At 38.2% G+C, this 21961-nt stretch overlaps 3 protein-coding genes across 7 annotated transcripts; all 3 read right to left on the bottom strand.

Annotated features, from left to right (window-relative positions):
• Window positions 1-199: 199 nt before the first annotated feature.
• LOC135596811 (uncharacterized) lies at window positions 200-4825 on the bottom strand. The gene is made up of 8 exons (XM_065088979.1): window positions 4532-4825; window positions 3669-4132; window positions 3506-3578; window positions 3301-3381; window positions 3123-3186; window positions 1224-1311; window positions 1007-1091; window positions 200-381 (listed from the first exon to the last, which is right to left on the bottom strand). The coding sequence occupies exons 1-8, from the start codon at window positions 4646-4648 to the stop codon at window positions 343-345; spliced, it is 1011 nt and encodes a 336-aa protein (XP_064945051.1). The 5' UTR covers window positions 4649-4825; the 3' UTR covers window positions 200-342.
• A 1874-nt stretch (window positions 4826-6699) lies between these two features.
• Window positions 6700-8659, bottom strand: LOC135596810 (plasmodesmata-located protein 2-like). The gene is made up of 3 exons (XM_065088978.1): window positions 7699-8659; window positions 7192-7296; window positions 6700-7087 (listed from the first exon to the last, which is right to left on the bottom strand). The coding sequence occupies exons 1-3, from the start codon at window positions 8519-8521 to the stop codon at window positions 7080-7082; spliced, it is 936 nt and encodes a 311-aa protein (XP_064945050.1). The 5' UTR covers window positions 8522-8659; the 3' UTR covers window positions 6700-7079.
• Window positions 8660-9091: 432 nt separating this feature from the next.
• Window positions 9092-17163, bottom strand: LOC135584946 (nuclear transport factor 2-like). 5 transcript variants are annotated; one of them, XR_010481042.1, is made up of 10 exons: window positions 16810-17163; window positions 16548-16682; window positions 14414-14720; window positions 13494-13753; window positions 13229-13421; window positions 12661-12782; window positions 12526-12591; window positions 12114-12189; window positions 9351-9632; window positions 9092-9167 (listed from the first exon to the last, which is right to left on the bottom strand). XR_010481042.1 is itself a non-coding variant. In XM_065088974.1 (9 exons), the coding sequence occupies exons 1-9, from the start codon at window positions 16846-16848 to the stop codon at window positions 9412-9414; spliced, it is 1419 nt and encodes a 472-aa protein (XP_064945046.1). In that variant the 5' UTR covers window positions 16849-17163; the 3' UTR covers window positions 9244-9411. The 5 variants fall into 5 exon arrangements, 4 of the variants coding, with proteins under 4 accessions (XP_064945046.1, XP_064945047.1, XP_064945048.1 ...); XM_065088974.1 differs by lacking the exon at window positions 9092-9167 and having other exon boundaries at window positions 9244-9632; XM_065088975.1 differs by lacking the exon at window positions 9092-9167 and having other exon boundaries at window positions 9244-9632; window positions 13247-13421.
• Between the last annotated feature and the right edge of the window lie 4798 nt (window positions 17164-21961).

The raw sequence follows: 21961 nt of genomic DNA, 5'->3' as shown, positions 1-21961 counted from the left end.
TAGGATCGCCTTGTGTGTCTATCGGCTGCTCTTAGGGTGAAGTATGACATGGAATGGCTGCACTCTGCTGGCCATCAGCGAAAGCCTCGGGTAACGTGCATCAAACAGTACAGTCACAGCAAGCAAACGTAGCAAAGGGTATAATAGAGAACAAACGGACGAGGCTCCCGTCAGGTTCTATGTTTAGGGAGACACGAGATGGATAAATTTCAAATAGAACAAACTAATCAAGGTAATAATACAACATATGATGTGTGTCGGGACAATAAATAATGCTGTAATGCAACCCATCTTAATAAAAGAATAGGAATAAATAATTAGTACTGGCGTCTTCACCCCCATTTAGGCGAGATAATGAGATGAATGCGCAAAACTCCACAACTGTAGCAACGTGATAATAAGATATTAAGACAACATTTCTTAAAGTAGTCAATCTAAAGAAAAAACACAAAAAATAATGCTGAAGACTAGAATTTGAGTTAGCTCGTATGCAATTATAATGAACACAGAGATAAAAGAGATTAATATATTCAATTAGCATAAAAGAACTCATTCTGGGAGTAAGAGACCAATAATAAGATTATTATTCTTTCTTTGGCTCGGCCATCAAATTTCAAGCAGCTAGTCAAGTTCTATTGCCACGAGATATGTTACCTGGTGGCAATAAGGGTCATTTTTAATCATCATAATGATCATAAGAATAGTGTGCCATCTCATAGTGTCTTCTATTTCTATTATTTGTTGTCTCCCAGCTTTCCCTCTACTTTCTCTCATTTTACCCTTCTTTTAACTCCCTCTTGACTTCTTAATTTCTTCTTTAGTTTGCATGCATAGCCTTGAAGTAATATCTAACATGGCCAAAATGCTAAAAATTTGCATGCATATTATACAATGAACTGGCAGAAGCTGGGTGCTCGGATGAATAGAAGGTAAAGGCAAATAGCAAAACCAATGTACAGGTAGGTGTTAAGACATCAAACTAGATTACAGGTTGTTAAATATTTACCTCAACATTCTTCAATTCAAATTCTGGAGTATGAGCCAAGCATAGGCTTCCAAATGTTTCACATGGGCCACTAGTTCCATGTAACCTTTTCAACAAAAAATGTAAAGGCAATAGTTATTCCAAAAAGTTTGTTCATCTGAGGAGGTATTATTATACATCAAAACATGAACCGAAGATTCAGTATTTACGAAATAGAAGCTGAATGCACATTACTTACAAATCTTCATCAAGAGATAATGCAAAATGCCCACCCCCACCAAATGCTAGCATATCATCCAAGCACAAGTAGTAGAACCTATTTGTGCCTGCAAGCAATGGCCCAAGATTGTATACTTGCTTCAGTTCATCTTTATCAAAATATGCATATTCCACTTTGTACGTTGTTCCACACTATTTGATGTCAAGTATCTTACAATATAATTTCTAAAGCAGAAACCATCCAAAATTTAAGAGGTCATAAACCATGATGTTATTCAATATAAGTTCCAGGAAGTATAAATAATTAGATATCATAAAGACTGTCAAATCTGATCATGTGTATAAAACAAAGCTGTCAGCACTAGGCCAATAATTATTACACATTGATGCACAAAATAACCTAGATGTTGCAATCCTAAAAGTAACTCGATCAGCAACCACAATAAAATAGCATCAGGATCATATATATATATATATATATAGTAAAAGAATGGGCAAACGGTGTGCTTTAATTATAAAATTTCTGATCAAGAATAACCAGAGGAATACATGACCAGAATACATTAGAATTAGCGATCCATATCTTGGACATTTTTTCCTCTATCCATAAACTACATGTGGAACGAAAAATTGTATTCTTAAGCTTTTCTATCCTTGATTCTGGGCATAAAATTGAATCATACCGAACCGTCTTTGATGCACTTATATAAGGTAACAAAAAAAATATTCTATAATGCACTTATGTGAGCAAGTAATTCTTTACTCCAAAGCAGACATAATAATTCAAAATAGATTGGACATTTCTACAATAACATGGTGACTGCTGAAGAAGCACTCAAGATTATCACACCACATGGTCAACAAAATAGATGTTTCTTCACAAACCAATGCCCTTCTACTCCAATTGAAATTCAATTTTCCAACCAGTAACTTCTAGTCAAACACAACATTTTTGAAATCCATGATCTTAGTGCAGCATCCAAGGGTTTGTACCTGAACATATCTACAAGGTTGGTTCAGTAAAAATTATCACATCTGCTGATAGATGTAGCGTGGCTTCTGACAAACTTCATAATTTCATTACTACATACAATTTGCCTTTTTGCTAATTTCAGAGGCTTATGGACCAAACTTTCTCAAGATTGCATTGCTACCGAAGAACTCTTCAGACATAGCTCCAATTGGCTACTAGATAACAAGTAAACCAATTAGGACTTTGGATTTTACAAATTGAACAGTCTCTACTAAATTAGACAGACCTATAAGTTGAACAGAAGTTCTGTTAAAAGCTAAAAATAATCCAGATCCTCATAAGTGAGAAGAAATTCATCCGACAGAACTATAGCGGATTGAGTTTGACCCTCTTGTGCCTCAGTTGTCCTTGTTCCATTTCAAAAGCATGTAAATAGCCCCAAATTATATCATGCTGTTCATGGTCTAAACTGTCGGCAGTAAGACAGGCCTTTCCTGCTAGGAAGGGATGAAAAGAATAATGACAAACATCCAGGATCAACTCACCAATTGGGTCCAAAAAATTGCCAGCTCTGATATTGGTAGAATTGAATACCATTGCAAGTAAATCAAATTGCAAAATTTCATGTGTTGGTCAACAGAAGAACAGAATATGAAGGTTTAGATCTTTCTTTATTGCTAACACTTAATTAAATATGATTAGTAAAGACTAGACAGATTTGTAAATTATAACTGACCTATATGCCACTCCCGTCATATAACATTGCCATTTCTTACAAAAACACATTTACCAGATTCTGATAAATCCTACTAGCATCATCTGATACAACAACAATGGTCCTTATATCATGGTCTTAAGAACAGTTTGGCAAAGATAAATGATTGTGTTAAACATTTACTGAGGAGGTATGCAATCATATACAAGTGAAACAATGAAATTAATTACCTGTTGCTCTAAAGAGCCTTGGTTCCCCATAAGTTGTAGTGAATACAAACGTTTGACTTGTTCCCTGCTCACTAACATTGTGATCTTAATCAAACTCGAGAAACAATGAAGGTTACAGAATTATAGAACAAATTTACAATAAGATGCACATTGTTGTGATGAGTTTGTAGAGTGTTACTTGGTAATTTCTTTTAGCTGTAGGCTTCAAAGGACTATCCAAAAGGCCACCAAATACAGCACCTTGCATATCTCCAACAATCTAGCAAGTAAAAAAGAAAACCATCACAAAAAACTATTCTTCAAAGGTGAAATAGATGAATGGTTGCAATATCATACAAGGATGAGTGACAATCAAAGACTGAGAGCAGACAAGTACAACTTACTAATAGATATGGCCCTGGCTGGTTCACACTGTTACGAAGAAGTGTTCGAAGCGATATCCCATGTTTCCATGTGCTGCCCTTCAATGGAGAAAGCAATCATATATCACAACCAATAAGACTATCATATAGCCTCTCGGCAACAATAGGATTGATAATATCTTACCTATACAAGAGAACCCATTGGCATCCTTTCACTATATTAGGCAAACATGACTGGAAAAACTCAAAAAGATCAGCAGACATAAACGTAGACTTCTCTGTAAGATAAGAAAGATATTCGCTGGGGTCATGTGTGATGGAGGTTTCATCAAGAACGCGAGAAACATTGACAAGCCTTTTCGGGAAATGATCCATGTTTTCCTTTGTACTCTCAGGCAATTCTTCACTCTCAAATCCCGTTCCACTTTCCTCGTTACAATCAGATGATCTATCTTTCTGCGCAAGACATTTGGTTTTCCATCTTCTTGGAAGTGAGCTATGTGAAGAAAAATTTACACCACGCCGCCAATTTGCAGGTGAGTTTTGCGCATTCGCATCAACAGCACAACTTGTTGAGTTCGGAAACGATAAACCTTGTGAAGAGTGAGAAAATTTCTTTGGAGACACATATTGTTGTGAAAACATTTCCTACAAAAGAGAGAGAGAGAGAGAGACATGATTTCAACGCATTTAGATGATGCAATGTCGTAGCATGTTAAAATCCCGACCAAGAAAGTTCAAGAAAATTCAGATCTGTAGTTCACGGTATCTTTTAAGGACGATCCATCCAATCAAACTTCCAAGAAATTGATCCCAGCAAACAAGGGGCGGCGTACGAAACAGATCAAGAAACTAGCGCTACAAGAATAAACACACACCAAATGGGACTCCAACGGAATGTGCAATCGGACTCCAACAAGAACAGATCCGATCGGATACACCCACAAAAGGGTACGACGAGAGCATCGAACCTTAACAAGAACAGATCTAATCGCTTCGAGGAACCGGAAATCAAGAAAACGAGAGGGCGAGATCGAGCGGAACTACCTCAGGCTCCGACGAGGCGACCGGGGAATAATCTGCGGATGCAGAGGAAGGAGACGAGGGGGAGTCGGCAAGGAGCCGGGAGAGCTTCGCGGCCACCTTGTCTTTCCATGAGATCATCGCGGCCGGTGGCAGTGCCAAGGGGGAATCTCGGGATCGGAGCTTCAACCCTAACCGTAGATCGGGAGTCGATACGAACTTCGAGGACGCGGCAGCAAGAGAGGTGGCGTCCGTCGATGCTACGGTCCGTCCCTCGGCCGCTCGGATGGTGGGTACATAAATGCAAGGCGTGTCGTATAGAACGGAACGGAAAATGGGGACGGAAACGGTGAACGGCACGAGACGGCGTGTTTCCCAAAATACGCCTACGAAACGGACGTATTCGTTTCCTTTGTTATTGACGTTGGTTGGTTAGCTTACGCGGTGGCATGCACGAATGGAAACAGAGAGCAATCTTGACTGGGAACCGCGGCATGCCCAAATTTATCATTTCAGATCCGAATCCGAAATCGACTTCTTTTTTTTTTGTTTTGATAATCTACTTATTTATTTATTTTATTTTTAAAAAAATAAATAATAAATACGAGATTTAAACTTAGTATTGATTAAATAGAGAAATAGTGGGGTGCTAAATCTACCATAAGATGTGTGCATGCATCCGTTCTTGGAATGAACCCAACAAATTATTGTGTGTCTCACAAAATTATTAACATGACGCAAGTAGAATTATTTACAACTTTTAATTAATTTGTGAATCTAAGCTAAATTAGTCTTTTAATTTTTCATGAGGAGATAAGAGTCTCCTCATATGTTTGATCTCATGGTTGCATTCACAATCTTACCTACCTCTACGATGTTAAGTGCAAATTATACAGATTAATAAGATAGTAAATTAATTTATATTAAGAAACATTAATGCTTTTGAATTGTTTCGATTTATAGAAAAGAGGTAAAAGCTTTTGAGAGAACATATTGTTAGATTTTGTGATTGTTTATAACATGATAAGATATATATAATATAACTAATTAGATTCTGATATATATTAGTCGATAGAAAAAAAAATATATTTAAATTAGAATTTCGAACTATCTTAATTATTTATCCTAAATCCTTTATTCTCGTCTATAAATAAACAAAACATCTAGGGATTGAAGATCAAAACAGATATATCTTTTTCAAATAACATCATGTCCACATCATAAAACTAAATCTAATTATATTTAATTTTAATTATAATATAAAAATATTTTTCATATTTAATATAATATATTATAAATCTAATTATTTTTATATTTAATATAATATATTACAGATTTTATGCTTCCACATAAAAAATTAATGCACACAAGCGGCTGCACGAACAAATTGATCATTTTAGTCATAATAATAACAACAATGTATTCCGCAAGTCATTTGCACAACAACAAATCAATTATTACATTTATATTGTCCCGTTAAAAATGGATAAAATTATTTCTTTTTTAATATAGTTCCTAGGTCGGATTTGAATATTATCCTAAACACATTGTCATTCGACATTTTTTTCCACACTATAATTTAATTAAGATTAACTATAAATTATTTTATATAATTAATTATTTTAACATCTCAATTCTTATAAAGTAAAACATTTAATCTCATTTTTCCTTCGTCAATTCTGCTAACAAAAATACTACAAGGTTTATCACTAAACATATGTGGACTTTACCTTTGATTTACCATTGAGTATATGTAATATTTTCGTCAACAAAATCGACAACGTGAAAAAACATTAGACTAAATTTATCACTTTCATAAATATAAAAATCTCAATATAATTTTTAAAAGTATAAGAAACGAAATACTAAGAATAACTAATTACAGAGATAATCTATAATTAGCTTCTTAATTCACTCTTCTCTCTTCATTCATCGATCATCGACTTCATCAACTAATTGCAAACATATCAAACAAAACATAAATAGTGCAGGAATCCACATGCTGGCATCGTCTAATTGCAATCATCAATCTACAATTTAAGAAGTTAAAACTCATGCAAAGTGACTTACCTAGACGGTGCAGTTCAAGTTCCAAAAGAGCATATATAATAGTCACTGATCTCCAGTAAACAGAGCACACAAAGGCCCATCTCTCTGGGACCGAGCAAACAAGCAGTGGGAGAGAACCGAAGAACTGAAGGTTATCCAGCCTATGTTTTCTGTCGAGAATATTCCCTTGAATCTGTATAGGGTTACATCCCTCCCAGCCCAGAGGCAGATGTACATAATGATGATGATGAAACAAAGAGCATCTCCTTACAGGGAGTCAGCGCAGATCGGATCCGACACATTATTCTCTCACTCACATGGTGGATGACACCCATGCGAAGAAAGGAAACAGCCAAAGGGAGGGCGGGCCTCTTCAGCATTCCATCAACTCTTACCAAAGGGACAAACATCCACTCCATCCCTCCTGTCCCTGAAGTCCAATGTTTCACAAGGACATCTTTCCCTCTCCATAGCCAAATTCCCAACAATTACTCCTCTGTTGCTTTCCTGCCACCACCAGTCCTCAAAAATCTGCAATCAATTCAACAGACCAGAGAAGTTATGTCACTGACACGCATGAAGCAAGCAACCCAAGAAGCAAAAGAACCAATCTCTCTCTTCTCAGAGACACTTGCCATCCTTCTTCTTCATTACACTCCTGGCAAACAGCAAGCAGATCACCAAGAATCCAACCCCTGCTGCCCCTCCCACCACTATGGCCACTGTTTTCTCTGTTTGCCCTGATTGATACCCAACACCATTCGATTAATTACCATGTCTATGATAGATGAGAAAAGAAAGTATTAAGACTAAGAAGTGAATGCTTTTACAAAAAAAAGGCATTTCTACCTCTTTATCTCGTAAAAAGGAAAAGAACAAAGAATAAAATATGTAAGCAACTTCTTAACACCACAAGAGTAGAATAGTAAATATTCTCCAAGTTTATCCAAATATAAGATGAAAAATGGAAAGAATGCAGTAAGAAAGTAGTCGAATGGAATGTGACGTTGAATCCATTACAAGCTTTACAAGAAAAGCTAAGCTTGGAATCATATAATAACCAAATCCAAAGGGAATAAAGAAAGCAGCTTTTAACCACAAATCAAACAAAAGAAATGCAAGGGAATGAAGGCAGCATTTACCCTCTCCGCCACCGCCGCCGCCGCCGCCGACTCCGCCTCCTCCGCCGCCTCCGTGGGGAACGCCATTGGCGTAATAGCTGTAGCTGATGTAGCATTTGTCGAGGTAGACTTGGCCGGAGGCGGCGCCGCCGCATTCCACTTCAGACTTTTGGACCGCCTGGGCGATGCACTCGCTGCAGTCGCCGGCGGAAAGGTCGCCCTCGCACTGCGCCATGGCGTAGACGGAGGCGTAGCTGGTGGCGTAGAACCCCTGGCCGCCGGCGACGCCGCTCTGGAGCTGGGCGAAGGCCGTGTCGCGCTTCACCTCGAAGCCGCCACCGCCGCCGCCGGAGCCGCATGCCTTGTAGAGCATCTGGGTGCCGGAGACCTGCGGGAAGCCGGAAACCTGGTACAGGGCGTAGCACCCGTTAAGCTGGACACGGGCAGCGGCAGCGGGGCCACAGAGGGACGTCCACATGGGGAGCACGCAGCCGACGCAGGCGGAGCAGTCGGAGGGGGAGAGGTCTCCGCGGCATTGAAAGAGACCGAAGAGGGGCTGGCCGCCGACGGCCGAGGAGGTGGTGGTTTTGTAGAACTTGGCAGCGGCAGCTCGCGCGGTGAGTGCGGAGGAAAGGGCGGCGAGGGGTTGCATGTAGGCTGCCCCGCTGCCGGAGAGGGTCTGGTTGGCGCAGCCCTTATAGACCAGGGTGCAGAGGTCACCCGCCACGGCGGGGAGGAGAATCGTTAAGGTTATGGTAACGAGTAGGAATGGGGTTCTGGAGATTCGGGGAGGAGAGGAAGAGTGGCGGTGGCGGTGGTGGTGTTGGGCTCTAGAGATGCCCATCGACTAGGGTTTACTCTCTCTCTCTCTCTCTCTCTATCCCCTACTTTTCTTCTTTTGCGGGTTCTTATTCTAATCCCCTTCTAGCTCTTCTGGGTCACCCTGCGGTGGGAGCGGGGAAAGACACAGTGGGATCCCATTTCACCTTTACAACTTTGATTTGGGGACTCTTTTCTTTCGACAGGGAGCCCGGAAGGAAGTGCGTTGGGGACTTTTTCTTTCGACAGTGTGTCGCGCTTTGGATGGATTTTACGTTCTCCACCTTTAACCTTTAAGACTGACAATGGAGATTTGGAGACGATGGGGCGTGGTGGACGTGGCCGTGAACAGTGGGGGACCGGATAGGGGCATAAATCTCTGCGACGCGCGCCCGTGGCTTCGATTCAACTCCTCAAATTAAACACGGCCATCCGATAGCGCAACAGATAAGTATTAACCGTCCTAGCATCATCACAGGCAATACAAGATTTCCCGTAAGCCTCGATGAATAGATCGGGAAACATCTCAGAAGCTAATCTTTTTCAATCAAACTAATTTATCCTTTGGACATCTTTCAACTATACCTGCGTTCTCCGTCCTGCTTGAAATGTGGGTATGGGACGCCAACCCGTGCCCTGGATTGCTCGACCCACATCATAAGCCAGTTTACCTACGAGCAACAAGTTGATAGAGAGATCAGGAATATACCAAAGAAACTACATAAGCCACCCAGCAGATACAAAATATAAAGAGTCAAAAGACTAAAAGCGAAAATAAACATTGGGCTGCTTCTGAATACCCGCTAATAAAATGCTAACACAAAATTGACACTCTATAAAGAGAGAAGAATAACTTTATTGCAGCTCTTGGCAGAAGCTGGCCGCAATATATGCATGCATTAACATAATAGATATCTAAAACAAAGCTTCTGCTGGGTTGTGCCCATTTCTTGGAGCTTGACTCCCCAAGATGCCCCGTTGTTGGCGTGGACCTCGCTGGAGGTTTCCATTTCCTCTCAGGCGACTGTTATAATCCTTATAACCGATTTCTTGTGCCACAACCCTGCCAAAACTTCGACCACCAAAACGTCCCCGTGGAACTTCAGACTGATATCCACCTCTTCCTCGGCTCCTTCCTGCAGAAAACAAGAGAGCAGTGACATCTTGTTTACCAACTAGAGTAGATTTCTGGCAAACAAAAGAAATTATCATGATTGATTATAAAAATTGGCAACAAAGAAGTCCATAAATGCTGCCGCACATATACATGCGAGGACCACAGGATATAAGTCGAGGATAGAGTTTCATCAACATGAGGTACGCAAAAGAACATCAGAAAACAGATAAGGTGCAGTATTTAACATAAGGGAATGAAGACGAATCAAAATAAAAATGTCATTCTAAAAACCCTAAACGTATTAGGCCAATGCAAAAACACAAAAAGGTCAAGTCTTGACAGACCTCCAGTCACTGAAACTAAGGTTTAATATGACTGAAAGAATGATGGCCCGTTAAGTGAAACTATGTTGCCTAGGACCCTAAACAACACCTCACCTAGTTTTCCCTGGTAGCTCGTCAGCCAATCTTTATATGGACCTGGCAGATCATTCAGACAAAAAATAGAGAGAAAACTGCTGCTATTGTAGGTACACTATATGAAAATGGACAACACGATTGCTATCTAGAATCTACATTACATAAATTACAATAGTCTCCAAGTGATCTAGGTTTAGAGGAGTCACTTGCTGGACCAATTTCCACATCAGAGCAGAATATTTGCACATGAAGGCAATGTAGGAGGGATACTAGGAGAATAGAGTGCAGTAAATAAAAAAAAGGCCTATGGTCAAAAAACATAATTCTCATCTCAAAATATCAATAATTTAATAGTCATGGAATGAAGGCTCAACGTGCTACAGCATAAACAATATATGGAAGCATATGCAGCCACATACATGATTCCATATTCATATAGCATTTGATTAAACATAAACAAACATACAATTATTAATGGTAAATATATGCTAAAGACCAAACAAAGAATTTATACAAAAGAAGATAAATGTCAAAGTAGTGAAGTCACAACAAGCTATATCCAATCTTTAGTTTTGTAACAAAGTTGCTTTGAGAATTCTCATCCTTCGTTCACTTCTAGCAATTCTCAAACTATACATTTCTGTCGTAACCTTTGGACCTAACACATTTACATCTTTTTAGAATGAGAATTCCCATCATTATAATTATACATAGAACATTAGTTTGATGGTGATGCACCGGACCTTCTTACCAAAGGTTAAGGTTCAAAATCTCATTAGTCTGATCAGGATGCCCACTTTAAAAAGTTAATGGTTCAAGACTTCATATGATAAATTTATACTTAAAATATTAATTTGGAGACAGTATACTAATCTACTTTCCAAAGGTTAAGGTTCGAAACCACATCCAACATATCTTTTCCAGTATGAAAGCTAGTTTATTCGGTAGAATTTGATTATTGATAGTAAGGTTATGGGATCGAATCTCAATTTTATAACTTATGCTTTGCAAACAAAAAAAATATGGTAAGAATTATACCCACCACTCTGAAGGCAACTAAATTGTCTCATATAACAAAGATGCTCGTCTCTTAGATTAATATTGAAATAAAGATACTCAGATAAAAAAATCAAATCTAATCAAAACTTAGCATCATGATTCGAGGCCACTCTGACACTCTCTTTCAGCTGTGATTTTAATCTCTTCAAAGTCAATATTAGATAAGGACTAAACGTACTAACCAGCACCAAAAAATTGAACTGGCAACATTACTGTGCCATGCATCAGAGTTTTTGGCTCTTCCATTAGCTTAGCCAATTCAAAAATCAATTAAGAGAATGAAGGAGAAAAGTTCTTCACTCATGAAAACTATGATTGAGTTGGGTTCCATGGTTCTATCCATATCTCCAACTATACATTTTACAGTTCCAACAACAGGTTTCAAAGCATAACAACAGTATCCACAGCTAGGAGACAAAAAAACTAGACAGCACAAATGAAGACAACAACATGGAGAAGGGATATATGCAAGTAAACTTATATACTAATCCTAGTATGACTAGCCATATTTACTCTACAAAAAAGAAAAGGATATTGCAGAAAATGGATGGGTCAAGCTTTGTTCAGTAATTAGAAATTTTAGAAGTGATTCCTGCATAGTATATGTTGGACTTCTGTGGTAAGGTTAAGTCCTGAAGTTATTTTTCTTCAAGTTTGAGCATTTGCAAGCAATATCTTATCTACTCAAAATAGAATATAAATGGAAGATATTACTCTGCAATAATAAAGATAGGCTTTTGAGTCACAAAACTGTTCAAGTACATAGTTCAAAACTTCCAACTCCAATGCAAGATATGCAATGGGATGAAATATCATAGTGCAGATAAAACTGCAAATCACAAAGAAATTAATTGCATTTAAGTTCTTTGCTTAATAATGATTTCCATCCTTCAAAATCAACAATGCTATATTGTCTTTAATCAACAAAGTACTCCAATAAAATATTTGCATAGATGCATAGAAGACTTGCATAATATGTAAATATTAAAAAATATAAGACTATCAAGTATCACATTGCTTACTTCCTCTTGAAGCACCCCCGTTTGGTCTTCTCTCCTCAACATGAATCAGTCGCCCATTTAACTGTATTGGAGATGCCTGGAGGAATACAATAATTCAGAGCATAGAAAAGAACGAGATCTACAGGATAAAACACGAGAGAGAGAGAGAGAGAGAGAGAGAGAGAGAGGGGATCTTTGTGAGCTACATGCACATTGTTACATTTAAGTAGTTTTCTCAATATAGAATAGAAAGAAATCCTTCAGACTGAAAATTAATATAAAATGGATTTTCAATTATGAATTTGAAGTGTCCCATCAATTGTAGCACTTGGAGAAAATTACAGAATTCCAGCTTTCAGCCCGAAGTTATTTGGTACTGAGTTAAGACCGCATTAGAAATAATAAGTTGACATATCTCCTGAAGTCAGCCTACCTTAAGTGCATTCTGTACTCCAGTGGCATCTTCATACTCGATGAAAGCATAAAAGACACCAGCCTCCTGTAGATCAAGAGATTAAAGCAATTATTTAAGAAAAGGAAAAAAGGCCAAAAGATGCAGCAAAGTCACCTTGCGGCTCCTAATGGAAACACCATCTGGTTTAAGTCTCCCAAAGTTTTTAAACTCCAGCTCAAGGTCGGAAGTTGAAATGGATGATGGAAGATTTCCGACATAGACTGATCTTTCTTCCCCTGGCACAAAGAAGGTCAAGATTAGATACGTCAATATATTGAATGAAGCTAAAAGAATAAGGATTGATCATAAGGAATTACATTTTCCAAAAAAGGTATTAAAAGCTAAAAGCAGTAAGCGTTAAATATTATTAAACGGAAAACAAACAAGCAAATCTGAATATTGATTTGGAATATGGTCTGAATCTTGATATTGACGGAAAAGGTTCACTGAAAGCGAAAAAAACACCAATGTACGAGGAAACTCAAAACATTACTAGACTGTAGAGCATTTGAAAAATCTCATGTTACTAGTTTTGGTGCTTAATATGTTCAACATATTGTAGTAATTTACTAAACAACCAGCTATCCTATCAAAAATGTGATTTCTCCTTTCAAGATGTCAAATAGTTTTTCCCCAGTCTTTGGAAATACACAATGAATATGAGAGACACAGAATCAGTTACTTTGATATAGATAGAAACCTTCATCCTCAACTAGTAGAGCTTCATCAACTGACATTGAGCTAGACTTCTCTGTTACCAGGGCAGATCGCAATTGTTGGGTGGTTGGTGGTGGTTTGTGATGCCTGTCTGGAGCCACCAGAGAGTTCTTGGTTAAAGACGTAGGGTGAGGTCCAGCTTGTCCCTTAGCTTGGAGCTGAGGTCAAACAGATTAGCCTGAAAAGGAACAAGATACAACTACATATTGAAAGGTAGTAGTATAACATACAATGGAAGCATAAGTTTGCCTCCCTGCTTCTGCTACTGGTTCTTCTGCAGTAGGAGATAGGTCCCTTAAGTTGTTTATTGCATTTGGATGTGTCATAGTACGCTCTTCTGGAGGAGTTTCATCTTCTCTTTCATCACAAACAGGAAATTCCTGTGGCACTTCATCAATGGTATTATTATCACTTGAGTCATTTTCTTCTGCATCAACCGGAGACACAAAATTCTCAGCCTGAATTTGTTCTGCTACTGTGTAGCCAGAAACTGCAAAATTGATCACAAGTCAAATATATGAGCCAAGACCAAGAACAACAAAATGAAAAAGAAATCTATTGATGTCCTTGATAAAATGATTTTGTGAATTTAGAAACTTAATAACATTGATCCTTAAAAAAAACAAACTTATTACATCTGCTGAGAGAGTGTAATTTTCTCATTGATATCCTAACTAAAAGGAAAAAATATATAACAAAAAAACTCAGGTATCAGGTTAGGCTACTAAGAACTTAAAAAATTGAACAAAAACATAGTTACATATGTGATGGATGATTATTATATATTCCTTCAACCAAATGAGATGTGACTATCATACTACTTAAGTGGAAGTTCCTGCACAAACACATCAATAAATCCACACAAAAAGGAAACCAGACAACTGCATATCATGAATGTAGTTTTTCAGATATCAAAAGAAAACAAAAACAAATTCATGTAAAGATGTCTCTGTTGCTGATTCTGGTCTTTAAAGAATATGATTTATAATCAAGTATTCCACATTGGCCCATAACATAGCCTCAGAGAAGATGGATAATTTGCAAACTAGTCTAAATCTTCAAGTTAAAAGAAAAAAAAAATTCACAACTTCAAACTACTGAAAAAAAATGGAAGCATATTACTGAAGTTGAATCCCAAAGTGCATACTACCTGGCTCTGGCAAAGAGTTGGTTGCATCTTGTTTGGTCTCAAAGTCACCATGAACCAACACAGACTCCGGGAGCTGATGTACATGTTCCTCCTCAAGAAAATGAAAGATGTCATTAAGAACAAAGTACCCTTTCTCTTGAGGAGCAAGGAAAAATGTCTGCACAAATTTTCTCCTGATAATATATTCTTTCAGCTGCACATATCCAGAAACCATCACCAACACGCCTCCATTCCAAGATTCCAAAAAATGGGCTGTTTTGATTTCAATCCCATTAAAGTTTAAGCACATGACAAGATTGTGAATTTGCTGCAATGTTTAGAAGATATTAATCATCAACATGGATCAGCAAAGACTGAAGAAGAGTAAATAGTTAAAAGCATATAAATCCTAACTCTCAGGAAGACAAGTTGGCCCAATGCATGAAACTTTTGACAGTACATTCTTGCTCTTATGATCAAATGGTTATTTATGCAACTTGAACATTTTAACACCCATGATGAAAATGGGCAATTCTCTCATCTTGTAAAATATTCTTATACTCTTAATCTATTATTAAACAAGAAACATGCATGTAAAAAATAACCTTTCTATGGAATTTTCATAATTCTTGACATCCACAAATAATTAGTGAAAATATGGGAAGCTGTTTGCTTTTAAGAAAAATAGAATTAAACTTATAATAAGAGAAGACAAACCATTTATCTGAAATGCAGTATAATTTTTTCTCAATATTATAAGCACAAGAAATACAAATCCCAGATATTAAGCTAATAAATTTTGGTACACATAAGTAAGAAAAAGAAATAGTCTCTCAAATAAACTGTTCAATGAAAAAAAAAAAAACTTATCGCTTCTGCAGTAACAACTAGAACAGAAAACTTCTCTTTTGGGAAGAAACTATTTTCTTTCTCAGTTGACTAGGCATCAAGCTAAATGTCTCATGCTTCAGTTTCTTAGCTATGTTGCAAGTTTGAAATATACAACCTACCATTTTTGTTGAAGAAAGAGGATGCAATAAAAATGGGATACTCAAGATTGCTGTCAAATAATCCTGAAAGTAAGTTAAGGACTATCCTCTTTTTAGCACAAGAAGAGTTTCTCTACATAAGTTTGGTATACAATTACAAGGAATTTATCTAATTCACTTAAGTGTGAAAATTTGAAAAGAAAATATGTAATTGTATATTATTATTTGAATATCTGCTTACTGTAGGAGATACCTTAGAAATACTACTCAACCAACAACTTTTTCTTTATATTTTGGTATGAGCTTCACATACAAAAATTTGCATCTTGAAACCTGATAATCTCTGCATGATAAATCACTTCATAAATTCTCATTCTATGACACCTTCTTTGACTTAGCGAAAAAGAGTTAAGCTGCCATATGACAGATGATTCAATGCAATTATCTCGCTCATTAAGAATGCTTCATTGGAGTAAGTACAAAAGTGGTGGGTGTTATAGTGTTTCCATTGCACATGGGAAATAGCAGGCAATGGCTAAAATGAAAAAATCATCGAGAACAAGTTTTGATCCATAAGGATATATAGTAAAAATCACCATTCCAACATGTGCTGATTGGTACATTACCAGTATGAGTCGGTACACATGCCGGTACATGATAGGACAGGTGTGGTATGGTTGGTTCACTGGTATGATCTGATATTTCAAACCTTGATTGCCAAAACTGTATTAAACCTTGTAAAAATTATGTAACAATTTTATATAGCCCACAAAATTCGACCACTAATATTTATCTTTTTTTTTGTTGGGGGGGGGGGGGGGGAAAGAGGGGTATGATGCCTTTTGATCCAATGTCTGCCCTGCCAGATAAAATCTCAAGCAATTGTGACAACGAAAAGCAAATCATTAAGATTCCACCATTTTATCATTTAGAAAAAAGAAATGAAAAATCATTAAATTACACACAAAAGATTACAAGAACATAATAAGGTCATTAATATACAGATCATTCAAGAAATAAACCAACAGCTGATGGACTAAAGGCATTATTTCTTTCTTCTAGTTATCGATGACATGCCCAAGTATACAATTTTGATCGTCAAATATACCAATTAGAGTACAATTATATCTAGTTACAAAGGAAAATCCAGAGTAAATATAATTTACCAGCATCCCTTGAGCAGACTCTGTCGCAGCCCCATCAGATCGCACCATGGAGCTCAGATTCGTATAGAACTGATGGACGGAATCCGGTTGCTGTTGAAGAATCTGATAGTACTGACACACAAAGTACGTTCCTACCTGTAGTCATCGCGAGAAAAACATAAATTAAAACCGACAACACAGCAAAACAGAACATTTTGGGTACTTGAAATTAGAAACACGCAAAAAAGAAAACCGCGTCTCCTGAGGCATCCGATTGGGTTACCTGAGTCGCATTGGCATGACCAGGATAGAAAGACGTCATTGTCGCCCTTTATCGCCCTCAACGAGCATGCAAAGAGATCGAACGCCAAAACCTAACCCTCCAATAGAGCCTCGTAAAAACAAACCCTAGATCGGAAGAGAGAGAGAGAGAGAACAAGATTCGAACGCTCTCGACAGATCGATCGTCAACAGGGTAAACTACAGATTCGAATTCGATCGTAGAATCGAGGAAAGAATGGTAGAAAATATCTCAAAAAGAGGCGCCTGGAATTCGCCGCCTAGTCTCTCCTCTTTTCGCCCTTGTCTTTCTCTTCTGTGCTCTTCCCACGCCGTCGTGCGCTTCAAATGCCTTTCTATTTCTCTTTGGTTCTCTTTGCTTCGCTTATCACGAGGACAGCGACCTGGAAGCAACGCGACTGCTCATTGATCTTTACCGTCGATCCGTGGTATCTCCCTTCTATACGATCTCATCCGTCAGATTAGTAGGTTCCATTACCCAAGAGCACGGATTATAACGGAACAATGATTGATGCAGAGCCAGGAGCTTGACTCGAGAGTAATAATCTTTTCTACGCGTTGTAATTACCTACCTTGCTGATGATTTGCCTAATAGTGGTGGGCCCCGTAACTTGTCAGCGAGTTGAACGGGTTAGAAAGTTTGACGGTTGGTCAGGTTGGGTTCAAGTGGCGTGATAGGCGCCGCGCCCAGTTCATCGTTTGCACCTGCGACTCGCGCGGAGAGCTGTTGGCTCCTTACGCGTCATTATATATGTACATGTATCCTGTAACGCTGCTGACTCCGCGATCCGGTGAAACTAGCGTAATAGCCTCTCCACTGGACACTGTTCTTCCCCTCCCATCTCCGTCCCGTGCGCTCCACTGTCCTGTTACCGCCTTGTCGCCCCCACCGCCATCGCTGCCGCTGCGCCTCCATTATTGCCGTGACCCTCGTATTTTCCGACCCCTAGTTTCATTTTCAGGTACTATCTTCATTGATTTTTCTTTGCTAGGTTAGGGTTAGGGTCTTGTCTTCTGGATGAGTTCCCATTTGAATGTATTATTTTAAGCCCGAAATTACATGTTAGATTTAGGATTTATCTTATTAAGATTTTTGCTTCATTTTTTTCTTTTGATGGGGGCTGAACTTGTGATTCTTTAATATATCGTTGTGCAAGTCTGAATAGTTGGGAATGTTGGTTTGGATTCTGAAAAATCCATAGAATCTATGACATGAAGAATCCATTCTCGGAGAGTGCCTTTTCAAGATCAATAGAACATTCTTGGTGTTACTCTTTTTTGACTTCAGTCGTTCTGTAATTGTCTGGAACCACCTCAAGTAGGTACTATCTTCATTGATTATACTTTGCTAGGTTAGAATTAGGGTCTTGTCTTCTGGATGAGTTCCCATTTGAATGCCTTATTTTAAGCCCGGAATTACATGTTAGATTTAGGATTTATCTTATTAAGATTTTTGCTTCATTTTTTTCTTTTGATGGGGGCTGAACTTGTGATTCTTTAATATATCGTTGTGCAAGTCTGAATAGTTGGGAATCTTGGTTTGGATTCTGAAATCCACAGAATCTATGACATGAAGAATCCATTCTCGGAGAGTGCCTTTTCAAGATCAATAGAACATTCTTGTTGTTACTCTTTTTTGACTCTAGTCATTCTGTTAATTGTCTGGAAACATCTCGAGTAGGTAACTGATCCAGATTGCAAGGTTTTGTTATGTCACCGTATTGTCACGAACGGTCGTCGCGCACCCACAACAACTCCGTTCAATGAACCGTTCGTCGCGCTCATCTACATGTACAGTTACTTGGCAGCCTGTTTTGCTTCGGTTTTAAGTCATTTTGCTTGTAAAAATGTAAGTTCGAACAAGTTGCAGCGCTACAAAGCGACCGCTTACCGAACCGAGCAAAACAGCCCCAAAACAGCTCCGTTTTTGTGTGCTGTGGGCTGTTTTCTGCAGCCCGCCTCCACTCACCAAAACGTCAGCCATCTCAGCCCCTTTGAACCCCCCGGGTGGCACAGGGCTGGATGGGGCTTCGGTATAGTGTCGGGCGTTGAACAACCTTTCGCAAGTTCGCACGTTACCTTGACGGGAACTTGTTGTCGCGCCCGGCACCCGATGAGCAGCTGTTTGTGGACTTGCAGCTGTTCGTTCAACCCTCTAAAGTCCTTGTTTTCCCCCTCTCCCTCTTTTCTCTTGTGCACGCAAGGTGCTCGCTGAATTGCTTGTAAAGCTTCCCCTCTTTCCGCGAGACGTCGGGACTTGTCCATCGCTCGTTCTTTTGAACTAATCAACTTTCTCTTTTACAGGTCCTTCGGGACCTGCGAGAGGTTGCAAGTGGACTGATCTTTGCGGAGCAATATCGCAAGGGCGAAGCGCGACTTAGGTAACGCAAGCTAAGTTCGCGTCTTTGCCACAAGGGTGCCTCGCGACTTAGGCAACGCAAGCTAAGTTCGCTTCTTTGCCAAAAGGGTGCCTCGCGACTTAGGCAACGCAAGCTAAGTTCGCGTCTTTGCCGCAAGGGTGCCTCGCGACTTAGGCAACGCAAGCTAAGTTCGTGTCTTGGCCGCAAGGGTACCTCACGCCTTAGGTAATTCTAGCTAAGGCCGTGACAGTATGCAATCCTGGTTTCTTGCATTGTTGCGTTTGATCCAAAGAATTGTAAGCTTGAGCGATTGGTAGACTTTCATTCTAATATAGCCGTAGCATTGAATTCTTTACCAATTTTAACAGGACATATGATATTCTGCCGAAGTATTGTCATATTATTTCATTTTCGAGGGTGCTTTTATGTTAGGCTTACTCATGCACAACTTAAGTCTTGATGCATTGTTTGTCCATGGGCTTATTGCTTGATTTGGATGTTTTTCTATAGAGGTCACGGATTAAGTTGATTAAATGCCTTTTAATTTATGTTTGACAAGATCTAATATTTAGATTTTATTCTGCACGTGTGTGCATCCATGTGTAGCTGACTTGTCTTTAGCTACGTGGGTTAGTTGTTGGTGCAAGATGGAAGGTAGTCAACCTAAATTCCACCAAGAATCCACTGGTACAGAATATACTTCTTCAGAACATGTTCCTCTTGAATACAGAAAGTGTTCTGAGTGGTGGAGACCCTGTTCATTCTGTATCATCTGCTGTTACAGCTCATGCTTTGGTAGATGGTTCTGGTACCAATGATGGGAATGCCTACACTCACGTTCGAAATTCAATCTCACAAGATGCTGCAACTAGTGTGGTTTATGAAGCCAAAGCTGATGCTGCTACTGCTGGGCATAGTGAAGGTGTTGTCACTGATGAAAACATGGCTAGTATCTCGCAGAACATGGCTGGTTATGATTCCATTGACAGAAGCACCAGCGAAATGACAAATTGTCAATCTACTGGGGCTGTCGTGAATGGAAGTGTCTAATGAGACAGGTGGAGCTGTTGTTGAGCAAGCATATGATGATGTTACTGAGATTTTACCCTTTTGATTATTTAATATTCATTCTCTTAGAAATATAATTTTTAGAATTTTTTCTTTCCACTTTTTTCTATTCTCTAATTTCTATGTTGTTGTTTCTAATATAGTTTTATTAATCCTTTCTCTTTTTTTATAGTGGTGTAGAAGATAGGTTGTGGAACATGGTTAGAGCAAATTTCTTAGATTTCAATGCTTGGACAGCATTTATTGAAGAAACAGAAAAAGTTGCTCAGGTTATATGATTCTTTTGTTATTATCTTAACTTATTACTTCTGTTTGTCAAATATGTTTCTGATTGGATCTAGTTTATGTAATCCTTGGCTTATGCCAAATATGCGATTTTCATAATATATTAGCTTTAAGATATAATTGTTTCATATTGTCTGTTCTGGGTAAATTTAAATTCAATTAAGGCTTTTCAGGTAGAAGATTTTTTTTTCTAGTTTAGTCAATTATGTAAATTGATGCTGTAAATCAGATCAGATAAAATGCAAGATCCAGATGGCCACATAGTCATGGTTGTAAAGGTCACATGGCACAAATGAAATGAATATGCTGTTTTAGCCTCTCGTCCAATTAAGAACTACATGCCTCAACTGGAGCATGTGCTGTTAAGTGTCTCCTCAAATTTTACTTTTTTGTTTAACAGAAGAGCTGGTTCTAACCACTTTCAGATGGTGCCTTTTTATCACTCCTATTTGTTAATTTGGATTTCATGCAAATTTATGTTTGTGGCTTGTTTAAGAGTAATTGACTCTGTAATCAAGTTAATTTATGTACGAGTTTCACATCATATGTTACACAACATATATCTTATTGTACATCTGTAGGTGACAAGATTTAGAATTTATGTACTTATGATGAGCATCCCACACAATGGATATTTTAGTAATATCATAGAAAATAAATTTATTAATTATTTGTTGCTGTCACTCGTGATTTTTGTTACAAGGTCAATTAGGTGGACTTGTAAAGTTTATGATCAGTGATTAAGTTGGGTGATAGTTTTAACAGAGATATTAAAATTTGGTTATATTGGTTGGTATGAATTGTTATTTATTGGTCCAATGACTGATTGGTACAAGTTACCTGGTAAAGTAACCAATACCAGGCCGTATAAGTTACTAGAGTTCTCGGAAAAGTTTTGTGTCAAAGGCTTCTGTTAATCTTTCTATCTGAAATTCTAGTCTATCCCCAAAATTGAGCTGCTTCTAACTTTCCAGCTCTGAAAAGACAAGTATATGGGAAATTGTTTCCCATTTTCTTGTGCAACAGTCCAAGCATTAAAGATTATTTATCCATGGAAATGATGTCTACATCACATTAATAATCATTCTCATTGCAAGCGAACCACTTTTTCTTTAGCTGGATTAGAGATTTTACAATTGTGCATTAGCAAGTTGATGATGTCTTCATTTCTTTAGATCTCTTGTACCCTATTAATCCTTTTTCCATCTATATTAGTAAGCAATGAAAGAATTAGAAGCAAATAACCAGTGTTCTTTCATTGTTGGGAAGAATGTGCTTTGGAAAGGTTGTGCAACATTATATGCTAATTAACATACTTACATGAATCGTTATGCATTGTTGCTACGAAGTTTGACACTTTAGAATGTTTACTGTGTTTTTGTCATGTCTATGTCAGATTCCTGTGAAGTTCTTTTGAATGTT

Source organism: Musa acuminata, chromosome BXJ1-11, assembly GCF_036884655.1.
Source record: "Musa acuminata AAA Group cultivar baxijiao chromosome BXJ1-11, Cavendish_Baxijiao_AAA, whole genome shotgun sequence".
Classification (NCBI taxonomy): domain Eukaryota; kingdom Viridiplantae; phylum Streptophyta; class Magnoliopsida; order Zingiberales; family Musaceae; genus Musa; species Musa acuminata.
This window is presented reverse-complemented; position numbering and strand designations above follow the sequence as displayed.

What these genes read in the sequence shown, in the direction of transcription:
- LOC135584946 (XM_065088974.1), bottom strand. Translation starts at nt 16,848, where the DNA reads ATGACGTCTTTCTATCCTGGTCATGCCAATGCGACTCAG. An exon ending in CAACTCTTTGCCAGAGCCAG is followed by an intron (nt 13,754 to 14,413) that starts GTAGTATGCACT and finishes TCAATTTTGCAG; the next exon opens with TTTCTGGCTACACAGTAGCA. An exon ending in TTTCCATTAGGAGCCGCAAG is followed by an intron (nt 12,592 to 12,660) that starts GTGACTTTGCTG and finishes CTTGATCTACAG; the next exon opens with GAGGCTGGTGTCTTTTATGC.
- LOC135596811 (XM_065088979.1), bottom strand. Translation starts at nt 4,648, where the DNA reads ATGATCTCATGGAAAGACAAGGTGGCCGCGAAGCTCTCCCGGCTCCTT. An exon ending in CAATGGGTTCTCTTGTATAG is followed by an intron (nt 3,579 to 3,668) that starts GTAAGATATTAT and finishes ATTGAAGGGCAG; the next exon opens with CACATGGAAACATGGGATAT. An exon ending in AAGGCTCTTTAGAGCAACAG is followed by an intron (nt 1,312 to 3,122) that starts GTAATTAATTTC and finishes CATTGCTTGCAG; the next exon opens with GCACAAATAGGTTCTACTAC.
- LOC135596810 (XM_065088978.1), bottom strand. Translation starts at nt 8,521, where the DNA reads ATGGGCATCTCTAGAGCCCAACACCACCACCGCCACCGCCACTCTTCC. An exon ending in CGGCGGCGGTGGCGGAGAGG is followed by an intron (nt 7,297 to 7,698) that starts GTAAATGCTGCC and finishes GGTATCAATCAG; the next exon opens with GGCAAACAGAGAAAACAGTG.